We start from the raw sequence: 19,974 nt of genomic DNA on the forward strand, positions 1-19,974 counted from the left end.
ATACTAATTGGAGTATCGAGGTAGTTCTGTTCTGTTATCACAGTGACAATGTCCACCATTGTCACTGTGATAACGGAAAATAACTACCTTGAGACCAACAATGGTGGAAAAATGAAGATAGTTCACTCAAGCTGTTTACCACTGTAAACAGGAGGTGCAGTTTTGTGACTGCAGAAACAGACATGAGGGATGATGAATGGGCGAAGACCGGCTGATACCAGATTTGAAGAAAAGGAAGAAGGGAAGAAGGAGAGAACAGCAGGAACAAACCCTAAACTATGTAACTTACATATACTGTGTAACTTACTAAGGCATTTTTAAACAAATAGTTGTGAATGGTTGTTTCTGGTGAATTTAAGGGAAAATACAACAACCTTTCTGAAAATGTTGTCAATGTAGTCAATCAGAACTCAAATACCAATTTTTATGTATTACTTGAAACAGTTTGTCTAACTATAACAGTTCAGAAAGTCACCACCAATGTCAAAACCCATTATTCTATTTATGTTCCCTTCACCATGTCTGGGTAGTACATGGTTTTGAAAAAATGTATTTCTTTATACAGTGGGTCAAAAAAGTATTTAGTCAGCCACCAATTGTGCAAGTTCTCCCACTTAAAAGCATGAGAGAGGCCTGTAATTTTCATCGTAGGTACACTTCAACTATGACAGACAAAATTAGAAAAAAAATCCAGAAAATCACATTGTAGGATATTTAATGAATTTATTTGCAAATTATGGTGGAAAATAAGTATTTGGTCAATAACAAAAGTTTATCTCAATACTTTGTTATATACCCTGTGTTGGCAATGACAGAGGTCAAACGTTTTCTGTAAGTCTTCACAAGGTTTTCACACACTGTTGCTGGTATTTTGGCCCATTCCTCCATGCAGATCTCCTCTAGAGCAGTGATGTTTTGGGGCTGTTGCTGGGCAACACGGACTTTCAACTCCCTCCAAAGATTTTCTATGGGGTTGAGATCTGGAGACTGGCTAGGCCACTCCAGGACCTTGAAATGCTTCTTACGAAGCCACTCCTTCGTTGCCCGGGCAGTGAGTTTGGGATCATTGTCATGCTGAAAGACCCAACCATGTTTCATCTTCAATACCCTTGCTGATGGAAGGAGGTTTTCACTCAAAATCTCACAATACATGACCCCATTCATTCTTTCCTTTACACGGATCAGTCGTCCTGGTCCCTTTGCAGAAAAACAGCCCCAAAGCATGATGTTTCCACCCCCATGCTTCACAGTAGGTATGGTGTTCTTTGCATGCAACTCAGCATTCTTTGTCCTCTAAACAAGACAAGTTGAGTTTTTACCAAAAATTTATATTTTGGTTTCAGCTGACCATATGACATTCTCCCAATCTTCTTCTGGATCATCCAAATTCTCTCTAGTAAACTTCAGACAGGCCTGGACTTCCATTTCCTAATAATTACTCCCACCGTTGATTTCTTCAAATCAATCTGCTTACCTATTGCAGATTCAGTCTTCCCAGCCTGGTGCAGGTCTACAATTTTGTTTCTGGTGTCCTTTGACAGCTCTTTGGTCTTGGCCATAGTGGAGTTTGGAGTGTGACTGTTTGAGGTTGTGGACAGGTGTCTTTTATACTGATAACAAGTTCAAACAGGTGCCATTAATACAGGTAACGAGTGGAGGACAGAGGAGCCTCTTAAAGAAGAAGTTATAGGTCTATGAGAGACAGAAATCTTGCTTGTTTGTAGGTGACCAAATACTTATTTTCCACCATAATTTGCAAATAAACCAAACATGTTTGGGTCTTTCAGCATGACAATGATCCCAAACTCACTGCCCGGGCAACGAAGGAGTGGCTTCGTAAGAAGCATTTCAAGGTCCTGGAGTGGCCTAGCCAGTCTCCAGATCTCAACCCCATAGAAAATATTTGGAGGGAGTTGAAAGTCCGTGTTGCCCAGCAACAGCCCCAAAACATCACTGCTCTAGAGGAGATCTGCATGGAGGAATGGGCCAAAATACCAGCAACAGTGTGTGAAAACCTTGTGAAGACTTACAGAAAACGTTTGACCTCTGTCATTGCCAACACAGGGTATATAACAAAGTATTGAGATAAACTTTTGTTATTGACCAAATACTTATTTTCCACCATAATTTGCAAATAAATTCATAAAATATCCTACAATGTGAATTTCTGGATTTTTTTTCTCATTGTGTCTGTCATAGTTGAAGTGTACCTATGATTACAGGCCTCTCTCATCTTTTTAAGTGGGAGAACTTGCACAATTGGTGGCTGACTAAATACTTGTTTGCCCCACTGTATATATTAGTATTTTCTCTTTCTTTATTGAGATATCAAGTTATGAATGAGAGGGGGGTGACAGAAAGGTAGAAGAATACAGATATGAATGTGTAGGCAGGGTTTGAATCCATGTATGGTTCAGAGTCAGCAGCATTACCACTAGACCAGAATATGGCACAACATGAATAATGTGTAATATTCAATTAACTTAATAGTAGTCGAGGCACGTAAAGTCAAGAAGCTGCTGACTTGATTACACACTTTAATTGCACGATCAATTCATTAAAAAGTATACATACATACGTACATACGTACATACATACATACATGGTTATAAAATAAATCATGTTCAGTCCTAATAAGCTGAAGATTCTATAATGAATACAATTAAACAAGTAGTGTGTTAGTCTAGCTGAAAACAAAGAGGCGGATTACTTTGTTGTAGTAAAAGTGAACTGGGATAGAAATACATTATCAATCAAATTAAAGTGAGTGTCGCGATGCCAACTTTGGACCAACTACATTAAGTGTAAAGGCTTGGATAGGCCTATGGCTCAGAATATGGAATAGAATGTGAATGGTGGGCTACTCTCTCAAGTATTCATTCAAATATGCAGTAGCCTGTAGGTTGTGGGCAGAAGCAGAAAAAATTATCCCGATCGAGGGAGGAGCAGATTTTTTATATTTGACAGTAAAACATTCTTATTATAACTATAACAGTTGTTGGCACCTTCAATTCTTGCACATGTTCTCATAAAAAGTGTTGTTTAACACTGCTTCTATCTAGGATGTAAACACAGCCTCAAGTGAGGTCTGAAAACTCAAACTGCTTGAGTTAAACATCTGTTTTTGAGTGTACTTGAAAAGTGCAGCATGCAATACAAATTGTCCCATGAAGAGGTAACTCTGTTGACCATTTAGCCAAGTTTCTTTCTAAGCTAGCAAACGTTAGTTTGACTAGCCTAGCCTGCTACTGTAACTGTCAATTTGTCTGGTCATGAGGCTAGTGTTTCATTAGCTATCTGTCAGGGACATTTTTTGTTGTTGTCATGTTTTTAACTGATTATATGTCTCATTTCAAGTTACAAGCTGCTGGCTTAAATAAACATTCAATCATTTATTTTGCGTAGAAAGCCAAGCAAAAGCGTTGAGATAGAAAGATGTGTGTGTCAAGAATGCTAGAATGTACGTTTAAAAACTAAGTTGCATATGCAAATTAGCCAACACAGCATATCCTACACATATACTGTAGCATACCTTGCAATACAATATTCTCTAAAAAACAACTGGGGAAAATGTATACAATTTGGTCTGCAATAAGAGAACCAGAGTTTGATTTCTAATTCAGATGAGCTCTCAAGTGTCAGCAGATTCCCAATACCATTGATGGGCAGGCATGCGTAATGTTGGAGGCGTTGGAGAAATATAAAAAAATCTGCAGGATTATAGAAAAAGCGGTTGAGTTTCAAATAGTTAATGTTTGTGAACTTGAATATATTTACTGTATGTGGTTGAAATTATTAGCCTAACTATCCTGCTAATCTTCTAAAAGTTGAAGCTGCTGGCAAGGGTCAAAACCGGGAGGACGGGCAAAAGAGAAATAAGAAAAATCATGGGCACGGGAAATAAACACTGGTTGACTTGACATTACGAACTGGCACAGAGAGACAGGAAACACAGGGATAAATACACCGGGGAAAATAATTGACACCTGGAGGGTGTGGAGACAATCACAAGTGAAACAGATCATGGCTTGAGACTTAGACCATGAGAAACAAGATTCTCTGATCTGATGAAACCAAGACTGAACACTTTGGCCTGAATGCCACGTGACACGTCTGGAGGAAACCTGGCACAATCCCTACGGTGAATCATGGTGATGGCAGCATCATAGCGTTGGAATGTTTTTCAGTGGCAGGGACTGGAAGACTAGCAAGGATCGAGGGAAAGATGAACAAAGAAAAGTACAAAGAGATCCTTGATGAAAACCTGCTCCAGAGCATTCAGGACCTCAGACTGGGGGCGAAGGTGCAACTTCCAACAGGACAACGACCCTAAGCACACAGCCAAGGCAACACAGGAGTGGCTTTGGGACATGTCTCTGAATGTCCTTGAGTGGCCCAGCCAGAGCCCGGACATGCACCCGATCATCTCTAGAGAGAACTGAAAATCGCTGTGTAGCGACGCTCCACCTCCAACCTGACAGACCTTGAGAGGATCTGCAGAGACGAATAGGAGAAAATACAAGTGTGCCAAGCTTGTAGCATCATACCCAAGAACACTTGAGGCTGTAATCACTGCCGAAGGTTCTTCAACAAAGTACTGAGCAACGGGTCTGAATACTTATGTAAATGCAATATTTCCATATTTATTTATTTTTTATATAGATTTGCAAAAATGTCTGAAAACCTGTTTTTGCTGTGTCATTATGGGATATTGTGTGTATACTGATGAGGGGGAAAAACAATTAATCCATTTTAGAATAAGGCTTTAACGTCACAAAATGTGGAGAAAGTCAATGGGTCTGAATACTTTCTGAATGCACTGTATATGACCATTAAGGCCAGATCGTTCTTCAAGATGTTCAGACGTTCATAGGTGACAAGCAGGGTCAAATAATAATCACAGTGGTTATAGAGGACACATGTCAGCACCTCAGGAGTAAATGTCAGTTAACTTTTCATAGCCCAGCATTCAGAGGTTGATGGAGAAACGAAACAGCAGGTCCCAGGATAAGGTAGCATGTCTAGTGAACAGGTCAGGGTTCCATAGCTGCAGGCAGAACAGCAGAAACTGGATCAGCAGCACAACCAGGTGGACTGGAGAGTCTTCAGGCCAGGTAGTTCTGAGGCATGGTCATAGAGCTCAGGTCCTCACATGCCCCCTCCCTCCCGCACAGACTATTGAAGCATATACAGTACCAATCAAAAGTTTGGACAAACCTACCCATTCAACTTTTTACTTTTTTCCACAATGTATAGTAATAGTGAAGACATCAAAACTATGAAAAAACACATGGAATCATGAACCAAAATTGTGTGAAACTCAAATATATTTACAATTTTAGATTCTGCAAAGTAGCCACGCTTTGCACACTCTTGGCATTCTCTCAACCAGCTTCATCGGGAATGCTTTTCCGAACAGTCTTGGAGTTCCCACATATGCTGAGTACTTGTTGGCTGCTTTTCCTTCATTCTGCAGCCCAAATCACCCCAATTTGGTAATTGGGATTTGATTAGGATCCCCATTAGCTGTTGCGATAGATACTCAATACTTCTTGGTTTTAAATGTTGGTGGCAGTTGTGGAAAGAATATAGCAGCAATTATTAAAAATGCAATTGCTGATTAGGCCATTTTCCCCTTTAACCAGGTGGCCAATAGGAACTCATGTACCATATGGACACATTAACAATGTCTATCAACATTTTTTCCAGTTCAAGTTTAAGTTGAGCTTGCCTGTCAATTACCAAAATGATTCTTCAGTAAATTACCAGTAGCGCTGCAACCATATGACAGCTCCAATTAGTCCCTTAGCGTGAACGAGAGGCTTGAAGACTCATTACTATTTGGAGCACACAGTTCATAATTTGCTGTAGGGGAAATATTGGGCATTATCAACTGAAACACAATGAATACATATTTAGTAGGTGTCAGTAAAAGCTGAACTTCCCATCACAGCTGGTTGACAGGTTTGATTGACCTCTAGGCTGTCTAATAAACTTGTGATGCACAGAGTAAAGGTACACATCAACTGTAGTTAACATTTCAACCCTATGGAGCGTGTGTTGACAGTTGGTCGCTTTATTGACATAGCACTATTATAAGATACAGTAAAGGACACCCTCTGTGGTCATAGGTAAAATCCTTCATAAACCTCATGTTAAACTTCTCCTATTGTTGTGACCCTCAGCCACTAGTAGGTCTACAATTAACACTATTTATCACTGGTATGAAGATGATCAGTAAGAGAGCGCAAAGAACCTGAAGACTGATACAACATCCATTACTACAGGTCAACACTTAAAACAACCTTTAGTGATATTTTTTAATTGTTTTACAAGAAGCCTTGCCTCAAATACAAGTAGTGTTGTCAACAGAAACATCTCAAGACACCAGTTTAACACTCTCCCCTCCCTATAAATGCAAAGCCAGTAGGATCTATCAGAGTAGCCAGGAGTCCTGGTCTGAGGCTGGAGGCCGTAGCCTGGGGATGAAAGTAGTTTAGCTCTGGCCTCCCAGGGTGTGCTTGTCAAACAGGTACTCTGCCATCTTGTTTTTGACAGCATCCATCTTGGTGAGGTTGGTGATGTAGTCACCCAGCTTCTTAATGGCCTCCACCTGCTCATTCAGGTAATGGGTCTCCAAGAAGTTGCACAGCTAAAGAGCGAAAACACAGGTCAGACAAGAGAATGACTACAGCCCATTGTAGATACAGTAACACACAAGAGCCTGGTGGTAATGGACTAAGGGAAGATAATGAGGTGTCTGCAGTTTATTATTTAACTAGGCAAGTCATTTAAGAACAAATACTTATTGACATTGGCATCCTAATGTGGAACAGTGGGTTAACTGCCTTGTTCAGGGGCGGAACATATTACCTTCTCAGCGCCGGGATTCAAACCAGCAACCTCTTACCGGCCCAAAGCTCTAACCACTAGACAACCTGCTGCACTTTATGCAAACTTTTGCATTAACGGCATAGTGTGCATCTGTGGACTATTGTGTGCATGTGAAGCAGGTCACAATCATGTCATTAATTAGTAGAGCTACAACAACCTGATCATCTCCTGAGACAGTACCTGTATTCTATGTGATACATACATGTGTTTCCACCATAACTTACATGGGGGTCACCCTTGTCAGAGGCAATCTTGTGCAGGTCCAGCAGGGCCTGGTTCACATTCTTCTCCAGCTGCAGAGCACACTGCATGGCCTCCAGCCCATTACCCCACTCATCACGTTCTGGCTTCTACACAGGACAGAGTGAACACAGAAATGTTAATGACCACTAGCAGATGTTAAGGTGAGGATTACGTTTAGTTACACCCCTTACACTTTCAGTTCAGTGGTTAGAGGCAGTATGTTCAGGACTCCAGGATATCTAGATCAACATACTCCATGGAGGAGAGTGTGTACAAGTGGTAAAGACATTTATTTCAGGCTACAATCTAAATGTGTTTTTCGACGCTCAGGTGCTCACCTTGATGTCCTGGAGTAAAATGCGTCCACCTCGCTTGTTCTGGAAGGAGAGTAGCTTGTCGGCGTGCTCCCGCTCCTCGTCGCTGTTCTCCTTGAAGAAATGCGCGAAGCCAGACAGAGCAACATCGTCACGGGAGAAATAGAAAGCCTGGGTGGATAAACAAAACCGTATGGTTAGAAGAAAAAAAAAATGTCAAACGTGACAGAGCATTATGTTCTTGTTGTGGCAACTAAACTTGATGACAAAGGCATGAATGAGTCTAGTCTGTAGTCTACTTTGTAACCTGCCAATTAAACTGTCAAGAAGTTGTTACGCACTCTGTCAAAGATAGATTGCCCGCTGCATTTGAAAAAAAATAAGAATATCCACTTCACGGAATTTCTTGGCAATTAATTATCTAGGCCAACAGAATAAAAAGGTGAAAAAGAGGCATTTAGGCCCAGGAATAATACAGGTAAAACAAAACGGTAATCTTGGTAAACTCCTTACCATTGAAGTGTAGGTGTAGGAGGCAAACATCTCCAAGTTAATCATCCGGTTGATAGCAGCTTCGCAATCGTGGTGATAGTTCTGGCGGATCGGAGACTCCATTTCGGCAGATTTTCTTTAATATCTAAATAAAGGTACAAAAATAGAGTTTCTTCGACTATTTTGCTATTACAGTTCAAGTAAGTGCTATGTCGACAACCAGCAATGTTCTATGATGCGGGACGAAGGCAGAGGAGTTCCGTTCAATCACTGTTGAAGCAAGAACTTCTTCATGCGTCTTCTCAGACTTGTGAACTGGAAGGAGCCTTGTTCGCTCTATTTATTGTTCCAAACGGAATGCGTCAGTGAAATCCACCCTCACAGAGCGTAGCCAATCACATTTAGAATTTCAACAGGAACTAGGCGGGTCATTTAAAGACGAGCCCACTCATACACATGACCAGAAGCAAAGATTGTTTTAAATATATTGACAAGAGAGCCGAGTGACCACTCTATCAATGGAAATACATGTGCTCAACGAATGAAGACAGGCAAGATCAGGTGGGACCATTCTAGCCAACGAGAGGGCAGGTACGCGTGTGAACAACACGCACAACTAAACATATTTTTCTCAAAGTTTCCGGAATGCCACATACATCCACATCTAAAGCAGTAGTATCAGCCAAAAGCAATGCTACAGTGCAGGTCTAACAACAGCGGTTATTGTTGAAAAATGTGTGTGTTTGTTATATCCTTAGAAGAAAATTGGAACATTTATTCTAATATTAGGCTAATTGAGAAATAGTCTGTGTCTATATTTGATTTAGGTTATATAAGGAATTTAACTTTGAGACACAGGTCTGTAAAATTCTGTTTCATTCTCTAAGAGCACATGTTTCAATAACACATGAAGCTTAATTATTGACCTTTTCCAGAATGCAGTCAAAAGAAAAACCTTGCTGTATTCGAACCAGCTGTGAATACTCATACTAACCGCACTAACCATACTACTTGTGATGTAATTGGAGTATATAGTATGTTTACTGGTCATAGTATGGATATAGTTAGTATGCCAGATTAGCCAAAATATGAACTTTTCAAGCAGTGGACATTATTTCCGTGCTTTCAGGGCCCATAAGGCAATTCTTCAGAAAACAGGCGTGGCCTCATAATATTTTAAGAAAATGGCAGAAAATATGGTGCCGAAGTGAGACGAGAGCGGATACAATTTCAGTGCTATAACTAATTATGACAAAATTTTAGCGATGTAATGAATTTTCAAATAAGTTACGTTACAATATCTTTGCTACGCTATCCTTACGAAACGCGTAGCATATCATTGCAGCAGTATGTACCGTTATGTTAGCTAGCTACCAAACACAAATTTAGTTGGCTATTAATACATCAGGCTTAGCTAGTCATTGTGCGTTCTCAATGAACATTGTCAATTCACTCTGGCTATCGCCTCCGATTTCAGAGCACTCTCATCTGAGTGTGCCAAAGAACAGATTAATTGATTAATTTGACAACCGTAACACCTGTTGAATATAACCGGTATCAGTAAACATCTGCAAAAAAGTATAATTAAATTGTTGCCAGCAACACAGTTACAGTCACCAATGCTCTGGATAACATGAAAACAGCATAACCAGCTTTGCTAGGGAGAGTAAAATGGTCACAGTGAGGGGTTCTCTCATTTGTGTCTGGAAGTAGCTAGCAAGCTAGCCAAAGATAGCCAGTTAGCTTGGGTGCTTAATTGCCGTTGTGAGGTCAAAACGCTCGGATCAACCCTACTCCTCGGCCAGAGCGTCCAGTGTGAGCTCTGAACGCTCCGAATGCGAAACGCTTTGAATTTACAAACGGACAATCTGACAACGCTCTGAATTTACGAATGCCCAGAGCGTACTCTGGCACTCCAGATTGAATTTACCATCATATCCGAAATCGTATGATGTCTAGATAGTAATTTGTTATGCTCACAAGCTAGCAAGAGGTTGCAAAGCAACCGCTTCCGGTAGACAGGCGAAGCGCTAGTAAGCTCAACTAAAGTAGGGTGACCAGACGTCCCTGTTTTTGGTGGCCTGTCCCCGTTTTTGGTGGCCTGTCCCCGGAAATATCCCCGTTTTTAGGGAGATGTCCCTGACCTCGTAGGGTAAATTGAATACTCCTGCACTAGATTGTGTAAGGCAAAACCTGCAAAGAAAAGGAAACAGACAAGTGCACAAAGAAAAGGCAACAGGCAAATGCACAAACACCAGAGAAAACTCAGAAAAACATTTTTATTTACTATCTATCTGCATTTTCTCTGGTATATCTAGAACCACTTGCAACTGGAAATTGACATGTTTAGGATAACTGGTAGAGTACCGCCAATACCAGGTTAGTTGTAGAGTCTATTGCAGTGTTTTGATTAGGCTTACCTGTAATGTCCAGAAATGCTGGATAACAACAATCTTTGGTTATATCATATTTAGTGTAGCTACAAGCTATGGGTTTTTTTGCCATGGGGCAGAGATAATTTTTGCTGTTTTAAAGCTCAGGGATTCTTAAAAGATGGGACAATCAACTTTTTTCTACAAATATTTGTCTTAATTTTAACTAAATGTGAAGATAATTTTTTGACACACCAAAGTATCAGCTATTAACACCATGTAAAGGAACAACCTTTTTTCATTAAATGCAACTAAGTGGATATGGTCAATTTCGTCAGACACCATAAAAGGCATTTCATTTGTACAATTATTGTCCAACAAGTGTTTAAAGTCCTTGATTATTTAATGCTAACATTAGATTATTCATAAATGTGTAATACACATCTCCAAACATTTTTGTTTTGTTTTATTGCCATATTACATGCTCCAGGGCTAATTTAGCTAGCAATCTGGCATGGTTTTCTAGATTTTGAACATGAAATAACAATTATAAAGCTAACATTATCCCTTAGGTCTAGCACAGCAAATACATTAATTGTTGAAGCATATGTTGCAGAACAGTGATTACAATATTTGTTCAGAATATTGACAACAACAAAAAAATCAATTTTAAGGCGGTTAGTTCCTCTGTATAGATAGGAGAACCTTCCAGAAGGACAACCATCTCTGCAGCACTCCATCAATCAAGCCTTTATGGTAGAGTGGCCAGACGGAAGCAACTTCTTAGTAAAAGGCACTTGAAAAGCCCATGATCTGAATTCTGTCGCTGTACATTTCAAAAGTGCTGAACAAATAGTTATATTGACTACGTTCGTCATACCTCTCACATTAATGTCTTAATCGAAATTACGGATTGCCTCTTGTCTGCTCATCGTACCCTTATGCCATAATTTGTACTTTTCAATTGTCAGTAGAAACAACTGATATGGCAAATCAGCCATATCAAATATGTGTTTTTTTAAAGGCAGTAATTGAGGCTGAATGAACTGTATTGCTGCCAGGTATAGCAGTAGTAAGGTGTTGGGACTGCTGTTGGAACAGCTTTATGTAGGCCCTAACAGTTTGGGCACCGTTAAAGTGCAATACATGTATTGTTTAGTGTGGTGTGGTGTGGTGTAGTTACTTTGCTGGCATGCATATACATTTTTTCCCCACCAAGATTTACATGCTGAAATCGCCACTGACCTCAAATGCTCTCCTTCTCAAACTGAACAGAACATAGGCTATAGCCTAGTCTACGCGCAAGATGTTGCATTTTTTTGGACAAGGCCTTAATCAAAAATTATTTTCTGAGGAATTCTTTGACTCTCCTCCTGAACTGCCACTGTAGGCCTACACAGCACAGCATTGGTTAGGCAGCAAAAAACCCGGGTTTTGATCAGCAAGTGCAGAGCAGGCCTCAGGGTTGGAATATCCGTTGGAGTGTGTAATGCAGTCTCGTTTTATTTACGCTATCCCAGCAGCTATCTTAGAAATATAACTTTTCTCTGTGCTTCTCTGAGGATGCACTTTGTAGCCTATAGTCTATGAATCATTTGATTGAGACCACGCTCAATAACCTTTAGGCACACGTCATATTTCACGCCCAGCAGAGAATCAGGTGGAATCGGGCATCGATATATAGCCTAATAAGCGACTGATTCTAAAACACTGAGAAATATTCAAAATTCATCAATTACAAATTACATGACCCTCCCCTATTTTCGTTCAGGTACACACCCTGTACATTTTTGTCCATCTCTTAGCATTACAATTTTATCGTGCAAACTAAGAATGTTCTTAAGTTAAAGTTATAAACAAAAGTGATAGTAATACTATAAATGATTAACCGTTACAGAATTCTTCTGAAGGGTGACACAGCGTTTTTAGTCTGTACTGTTTCCCCCTCCCCCTCTATTCCTATTTCTCTCCCTCCTTCCCACTCTTTCTCCTGTCATAACCTCCCTTTGGTTGTACTACAGTATGGACTGACTCAGGCTCTGCCCTGGCTGTATTTCTGCCTTGTCATTGTGACTCAGCATTCTGGAGTCTCAAGCAGAGACAGAAGAGGAAGCAAGATGTTCCACTCCCTCAATGGTTCTGTTTAAATGGAAGTCAGGGACTAAAAGTGTGTTTCTCCCCTTATTGCATTAAGAAATGTTGTGAAATGACTGCGCACAAGGTGGTATTTGTAGGATTCGGGATGTCAGTTTGAATCCCTCCATTTAGTGCATTCGGAAAAGATTCAGACCCCTTGACTTTTTCCACAATTTGTTGCAACCTTATTCTAAAATAGATACAACACATTTTTCTTCTCATAAATCAATACGACCTAATGACAAAGTGAAAACAGGTTTTCAGACATTTTTGCAAAAACCAGAAATACCTTATTTACATAAGTCTAAAGAGCCTTTGCTATGAGACTCGAAATTGAGTTCAGGTGCATCCTGTTTCCATTGATCATCCTTGAGATATTTCTACAACTTGATTGGAGTCCACCTGTGGTACATTCAATAGATTGGACGTGATTTGGAAAGGCACACACACCTGTCTATATAAGGTCCAACAGTTGCCAGTGCATGTCAGAGCAAAAAAACAAGCCATGAGGTGCAAAAAATTGTTCGTCGAGCTCCGAGACAGGATTTTGTTGAGACACAGATCTAGGGAAGTGTACCAAAAAATGTCTGCAGCATTGAAGGTCCCCAAGAACACAGTGGCCTCCATCATTCAAAAATGGAACCCTAACCCTAACTGAGCAATCTGAGAAGATGGGCTTTGGTTCAGGAGGTGACCAAGAACCCGACGATCACTCTGACAGAGCTCAAGGGCATGTTGACCGATCTACCACCAGGCCAAAAAACATTAACCCGAACCCTCCAAGATCCCCCCCCCACAGTTCCCCAATAGCTGTCCCTCAAACATCCCCCCCCCCCCCCCTCAGGAATAAAAAATTAAATAAAAATACAATCAATCCCCCCCAATGCACCAACAACCGAGAGAATGAACTAAAGAGAAAAAAGGAAAAGACAGAAGAAGACAGCAAACAACAATGCAAAAAATATATAATAAATAAATGTAAAAGAAAGGACATCAAGGACAACTAAAGTCATAACCGCAATGCCAACTGTATATGTTTGTGTGCATGTCTGGCACTATTACATGTATGTGTGTGTTCTTGTTTGTGTTGATCTGAATGAGAGTGTGTGTATATGCATGTGAACAAACACCGGCATGGCATCAGCCTCAGGCAAACTGGCATTAGTTGTAAAACACTGCCACTTAGTGTCATTCAAATGTACTGAATTCCTGAATCACGTCTGGAGCAAACCTGGCAACATCCCTACGGTGAATCATTGTGATGGCAGCATCATGCTGTGGGGATGTTTTTTAGTAGCAGGGACTTGGAGACTAGTAAGGATCGAGGGAAAGATGAATGGAGAAAAGTACAGAGAGATCCTTGATGATAACCTGCTCCAGAGCATTCAGGACCTCAGACTGGGGCAAAGATTCACCTTCCAAAAGGACAATGACCCTAAGCACACAGCCAAGACAACGCAGGAGTAGCTTCGGGACAGGTCTCTGAACGTCCTTGAGTGACCCAGCCAGAGCCCGTACATGAACCTGATCGAATATCTCTGGAGAGACATGGAAATATCTGTGTAGCTCCCCATCCAACCTAACAAAGCTTGAGAGGATCTGCAGAGAAGAAAGGGACAAATACAGCTGTGTAAAACTTGTACCCAAGACCCCTAGAGGCTGTAATCCCTGCCAAAGGAATTCTTCAACAAAGTTCTGAGTAAAGGGTCTGAATACTTATGTAAATGTGACATTTCCAGATTTTCTTTCATAATAGAGATTTTAAAAAATGTCTGAAAGCCTGTTTTTGCTGTGTCATTATGGGGTATTGTGTGTAGACTGATGAGGGGGAAAAATATATAAATCAGTTTTAGAACAAGGCTTTAACGTCACAAAATGTGGAAAAAGTCAATGGGTCTGAATACTTTCTGAATGCACTGTATATGACCATTAAGGCCAGATCGTTCTTCAAGATGTTCAGACGTTCATAGGTGACCAGCAGGGTCAAATAATAATCACAGTGGTTATAGAGGATGCAACAGGTCAGCACTTCAGGAGTAAATGTCAGTTGGCTTTTCATAGCTGAGCATTCAAAGGTTGAGAGGTCGATGGAGACAGAGGAGAAACTAAACGACAGGTCCCGGGATAAGGTAGCATGTCTGATGAACAGGTCAGGGTTCCATAGCTGCAGGCAGAACAACAGAAACTGGAGCAGCAGCAGGTGGACCAGGTGGACTGGGGAGTCTTCAGGCCAGGTAGTTCTGATGCATGGTCGTAGGGCTTAGGTACAATGGGGGGGGGGTGGTTGGCATTCCAGGTGAAGTTGGTTGAGAGAATGCCAAGAGTGTGCAAAGTTGTCATCAAGGCAAAGCATGGCTACTTTGAAGAATCTCAAATCTCAAATATATTTTGATTTATTTAACACTTTTTTGGTTACTACACGTGATGGTTCCAATCATTTTTCCACCAAGCATCTTTCCCATAGAGGATTTTAGAAAGACTTCAAATAAGGGCTGTGTTTCGTGTAGGCTTATCTTGGTGTGAGGTTTTGATAAACATGTAAATCTCTCTCGGACAAGGTGACTTTTATCAATAGACTCACTGAATAAATGTGTTTGGCACAAAATAAAGATGAAATGATCTCATGCTGCTACCCAAAGCCAAGGGATACTGATGTTCCTGAACAGGTTTGTTAGCCAGTTTGTTAGTCCAGTAATGTTTGTTGGCATATTATTTTATTTCCAATTCTGGTGGTTATTTACAAATGTTTGTGGTGCAAATTTCACTGTCTTTAAAATAAAAATCCTAAAAAACACATTTGTTCACCCATAACACATGGATGGCTAATGCAGAAAGAATGAATTGATGGATTCTAGCTAACACAACCTGAACTTTCACATACACAGAGACAGGCAGATCTCATGGCATCAGTCTTTTTCGACTAGTTTGTGCACAGTGACACCTACTGACATGAACTGGTAAAGCAAGTTTGGTTAGAATAGAATGGAATAAAATGAATGACATTCAATAAAATCTGCGTCATGAAAAGGGGGATATTATTTTCAATGAAAATGTTGAAAGTAGTTGATTTAATGAATGTATATATGGATTTTACAGGCAATCAGTTCCTATAGTGAGCCCCACTGAACAAACCTCTGGTGGACCAGATGGAGACCAGGACAACAAAAGGTTTGGGCTTTCATGACTTGAGCATTCAAAAAAAGTTATTACAAAGTCTACTGTCTTAATTGTAACTCTGCCTTACATAAATCTTCTAGAAAGAATCATTTTAGAAGAGCACTGTAATCAGATGAACAAATAATAGGTTTTATGTCATACAATTTAAACCTGTCTGTCCATTGCTTAACATTGTGCATAGAGGGAAATATATACTTAAAGACATTGTTTATTTTCTTTGCATAACGCTCATCCCTGCTATAGTAGTTCATTAAACTACAGAGTATGTTCTCCATTGAAGTTGTTGTCTCTGGCTCTTTTGGTATCAGATTTAGAATGAGTAAGAGCAAGGTTTGTGGTAGTTTGAAAGAGTTTGATCCACCTTAGGTCAGGAGTGTTTCCAATCCACATAACCTGACAAGAAAACTCCCAGTCCTATAGTGATAGCACAGATGAAAAGGGAAGCTATCTAAAACAATAATATTTTGTCATGGCCTACGAACAGGACCCTGGACCCATACCTAACCAGGTCATGAGATCAGGAAACACTCTAGGCCCCAGAAAAGACACATACACATTTTGCCACACCACCTTGGAACCTGCGGTGTCACCTCTGGCTAATGACGTGCAGTTCAAGAACAAATAATTATTTTTGAACAACTTTTTACTGACCCAAGACTTCTGAACTCATGATTCGTTTTTTTCTGAGTGACTCATTTGAGATGTTTTTTTGACCTACTGGCCGCAATGAATTATCCAGCACGATTAATATGTGATCCTTTGGTGATAGGCTCCGACCAACAACTGTCTGTCATATGGGCATAGGCAAAATAGATCATGCTGCAGGCAGCATAGAGAAGAAAACTATATTGAATGCAATTAATTGATTATTGAATGTTATGATGGTCACAGCTTTGTAGAACCAAAACATAAACAGCCTCTGCTGAACAAACTCGAGAACGAATCGTTTGGGGTACTGCAGTTCAAACAATATTGTGCTGATCACCTTCACGGTAGTAAAGCAACGCATTCTGCCAAGAGTTGTTCACAATCTAGTCCGGTTGAAGCCAAACAAGACCTTGTTTCAAATACTGTACACCAAGAAATAATGGTATTTGTACGCCTAGCAATCAACAAATGTACATGGCTTAAAGCATGCTTTTACAGTCTCAGTCAGAAATGACAGCTTAGGTAGTGATTCCTATGTTGAAGATGTAAAGAATATATGCTGTTCTGTGGTGTGTAATGAGGAGCAACCAGATACTGCACTTGACGCATTTATGAAATTACTTATTCCAGTTATTAATAAGCATGCAGCCATTAAGAACATGACTGCAAAAAAAAAATGTTAAATCCCCATGGATTGATGAGGAATTGGAAAATGGTATGGTTGAGAAGGATGAGGCAAAGGGAATGGCAAATAAGCCTGGCTGCACAGCTGACTGGCAAACATACTGTACAATAAATTCAGAAATCATGTGACTAAAGTGAACAAAAAGGAGAAGGAGAAAATGTACTATGAAACAAAGATAAATTATAGGAAAAATGATAGTAAAAAAGCTTTGAAGTACCTTAAATGAAATGTTGGACAAAAAGACAAACTCGGGCTCCATCATTCATTGAATCAGATGGCTCATTCACCACAAAACCCACTGATATTGCCAATTACATTGATGCTTTTTTCATTGGCAAGATTGGAAAACTTGGGTATGACATGCCAACAACTAATTCTGAACTTACACATCTGTGCATAACTGAGCAAATTATAAAAGACATGCATTGTTATTTTGAATTCCATAAAGTGAGTGTGGAAGAGGTGAAAAAAAGGTCTGTCATCAATGACAAGCCACCTGGGTCTGACAACTTGGATGGAAAATGACTGAGGCTGACAGCGGACGGACGATATTGCAACTCCTATTTGCCCTCTCTTCAACATAAGCCTACAGAAAGTGTGCACCCTCAGCCCTGAAGGGAAGCAAAAGTCATTCCATTACCCAAGAATAGCAAAGCACCCTTTACTGGCTCAAACAGCTGACCAATCAGGCTGTTACCAACCCTTAGTAAACTTTTGAAAAAAATTGTGATTGACCAGATACAATGCTATTTCACAGTAAATTAATTAACAACAGATTTTCAGTACGCTTACAGGGAAGGGCATTCAACATGTACGCACTTACACAAATTACTGATGATTGGCTGAGAGAAATTGATAATTAAAAGATTGTGGGAGATGTTTTGTTAGGGCTCCCGAGTGGCGCAGCAGTCTAAGGCACTGCATCTCAGTACAAGAGGTGTCACTACAGTCCCTGATTCAAGTCCAGGCTGTATTACATCCAGCCGTGATTGGGAGTCCCATAGGCCGGCGCACAATTGGCACATCGTCGTCCGGGGTAGTCCATCATTGTCAATGAGAATTTGTTCTTAACTGACTTGCCTAGTTAAATAAAGATTTAAAAATACAGAAACATAAAATAAAACACTTTAGCTTTTCACAATATTGATCATAATCTGCTGCTGGAAAAAGTGTATGTGTTATGGCTTTACGTCCCCTGCTATATTGTGGATCTGGAGTTACATGTCTAAAAGAACACAGAGGGTGTTCTTTAATGGAAGCCCCCAACATAATCTAGGTAGAGTCAGGCATTCCCAAGAGCAGCTGTCTAGGTCCCTTACTTTTTCAATCTTTACTAATGACTTGCCACTGGCAAGCCTGTGTGTCTATGTGTGTCTATGTATGTTGAACTAAAACACTAAACCCTAAACCTCAACTAAATCTTGTAATGAATAATGTGGAAATGTAACAAGTTGAGAGTAAACTTTTGTCATGGTCAAAACATATTGATACAACGGTAGCTAAGATGGGGATAGGTCTGTCCATAATAAAGCACTGCTCTGCCTTAACACTATCAACAAGGTAGGTTCTACAGGCCCTTGTTTTGTCGCACCTGGACTACTGTCCAGTCGTGTGGTCAGGTGCCACAAAAAAGGACTTAGGAACATTACAATTGGCCCAGAAATGTACACAGAGAGCTAACAATATTATGCATGTCAATCTCTCATGGCTCAAAGTAGAGAGATTTACTTCATCACTACTTGTATCTGTGAGAAGTATTTACATGAATGCACCGAGCTGTCAGTTTAAACTACTAGCACACAACTCAGACACCAATGCATACCCCACAAGACATGCCACCAGGTCTCTTCACAGTCCCCACATAGAGCCATGACATGTCTACTATTCCACATCAAGTAGCTCATGCAAGCAGTAAAATAAGACTTTAAAAATAGATAAAAATACAACTTATGGGACAGCAGGGACTGAGAAGAGACACATCGGCACAGACACTATAACATATGCAATATAGACACAATGGATTGTGTGTGGTAAAGGACTGAAATCTGTTTTGTAATGTATCGAACTGCCTTTATTTTGCTGGACCCCATTTAGAGTAAATGCTGCCTTGACAACAGCTACATGGGATCCATAACTAATACCAATGTTGGTCAATTAAGGAATATGCTATTTAATCAGATGCCATCTAGTGGCTTTTTTGGGAGTGTCAGGTTATCACAAATCTCTGGCCCTCTGTGTTGCCTTAGCACAGGTAAAAGAGATTTTGAAATAGACTTAGCTGCAAAACATTACCCTAAATATAAACCAACTCAGTGAACACCAACATATTTTATTTAAATGTACTCAATTATTTTACCATGTCAATACTTTTTGGTTGTAAATGTTGGTGGCAGTTGTGAAAAGAGAATAGTTGCAGTTTTCAAAAATGCCATTGTTGATTTGACACGGTTCTCATTAGGCCATTTTCCCCTTTAACCAAATGGTCTACCCACCAGAAACAGTTACTATTTGGACACCAAAAATTATAGCAATATTTTTTCAGTTTAAAGTATTAAAGTTAAGCTTGCCTGTTATTTACCAAAATGGTAGACTTCAGTAATCTTGGTAAATTATCAGTATCTTTGCAACCATGTGACAGCTCCAATAAGCCCCGTATGATGAATGAGAGGCTTGTAGATTTACTATTGAGTATTCAGTTCAGAGTTTGCTGTAGGGGAACTAGTGTGCATTGCCAACTGAAATTAACTGAGTGAAGATTGCGTGTGTCAGTAAGAGCCGAACGTTATCATTAGAGAAATACACCATAACAGCTGGCTAACGGATTTACCCAGCAGGACGCAAGGGTTTGATTGACCTGTTGGCCATTTTATAAACTTGGGATATGCAGAGTGAAGATCTACAGCAACTGTAGTGGTGTGGGGGCTGTGCTTTGGCAAAGTGGGTGGGGTTATATCCTTCCTGTTTGGCCCTGTCCGGGGGTGTCCTCGGATGGGGCCACAGTGTCTCCTGACCC

At 40.2% G+C, this 19,974-nt stretch overlaps 1 protein-coding gene across 1 annotated transcript; it reads right to left on the reverse strand.

The window, feature by feature from the left end:
• Positions 1-6,179: 6,179 nt before the first annotated feature.
• Positions 6,180-8,280, reverse strand: LOC116362527 (ferritin, middle subunit-like). The gene is made up of 4 exons (XM_031816612.1): positions 7,965-8,280; positions 7,476-7,622; positions 7,119-7,244; positions 6,180-6,652 (listed from the first exon to the last, which is right to left on the reverse strand). Exons 1-4 carry the CDS (start codon positions 8,064-8,066, stop codon positions 6,497-6,499), a joined length of 531 nt encoding a protein of 176 aa, XP_031672472.1. The 5' UTR covers positions 8,067-8,280; the 3' UTR covers positions 6,180-6,496.
• Between the last annotated feature and the right edge of the window lie 11,694 nt (positions 8,281-19,974).

Source organism: Oncorhynchus kisutch, unplaced genomic scaffold, assembly GCF_002021735.2.
Source record: "Oncorhynchus kisutch isolate 150728-3 unplaced genomic scaffold, Okis_V2 scaffold836, whole genome shotgun sequence".
Taxonomy (NCBI): Eukaryota; Metazoa; Chordata; class Actinopteri; order Salmoniformes; family Salmonidae; genus Oncorhynchus; species Oncorhynchus kisutch.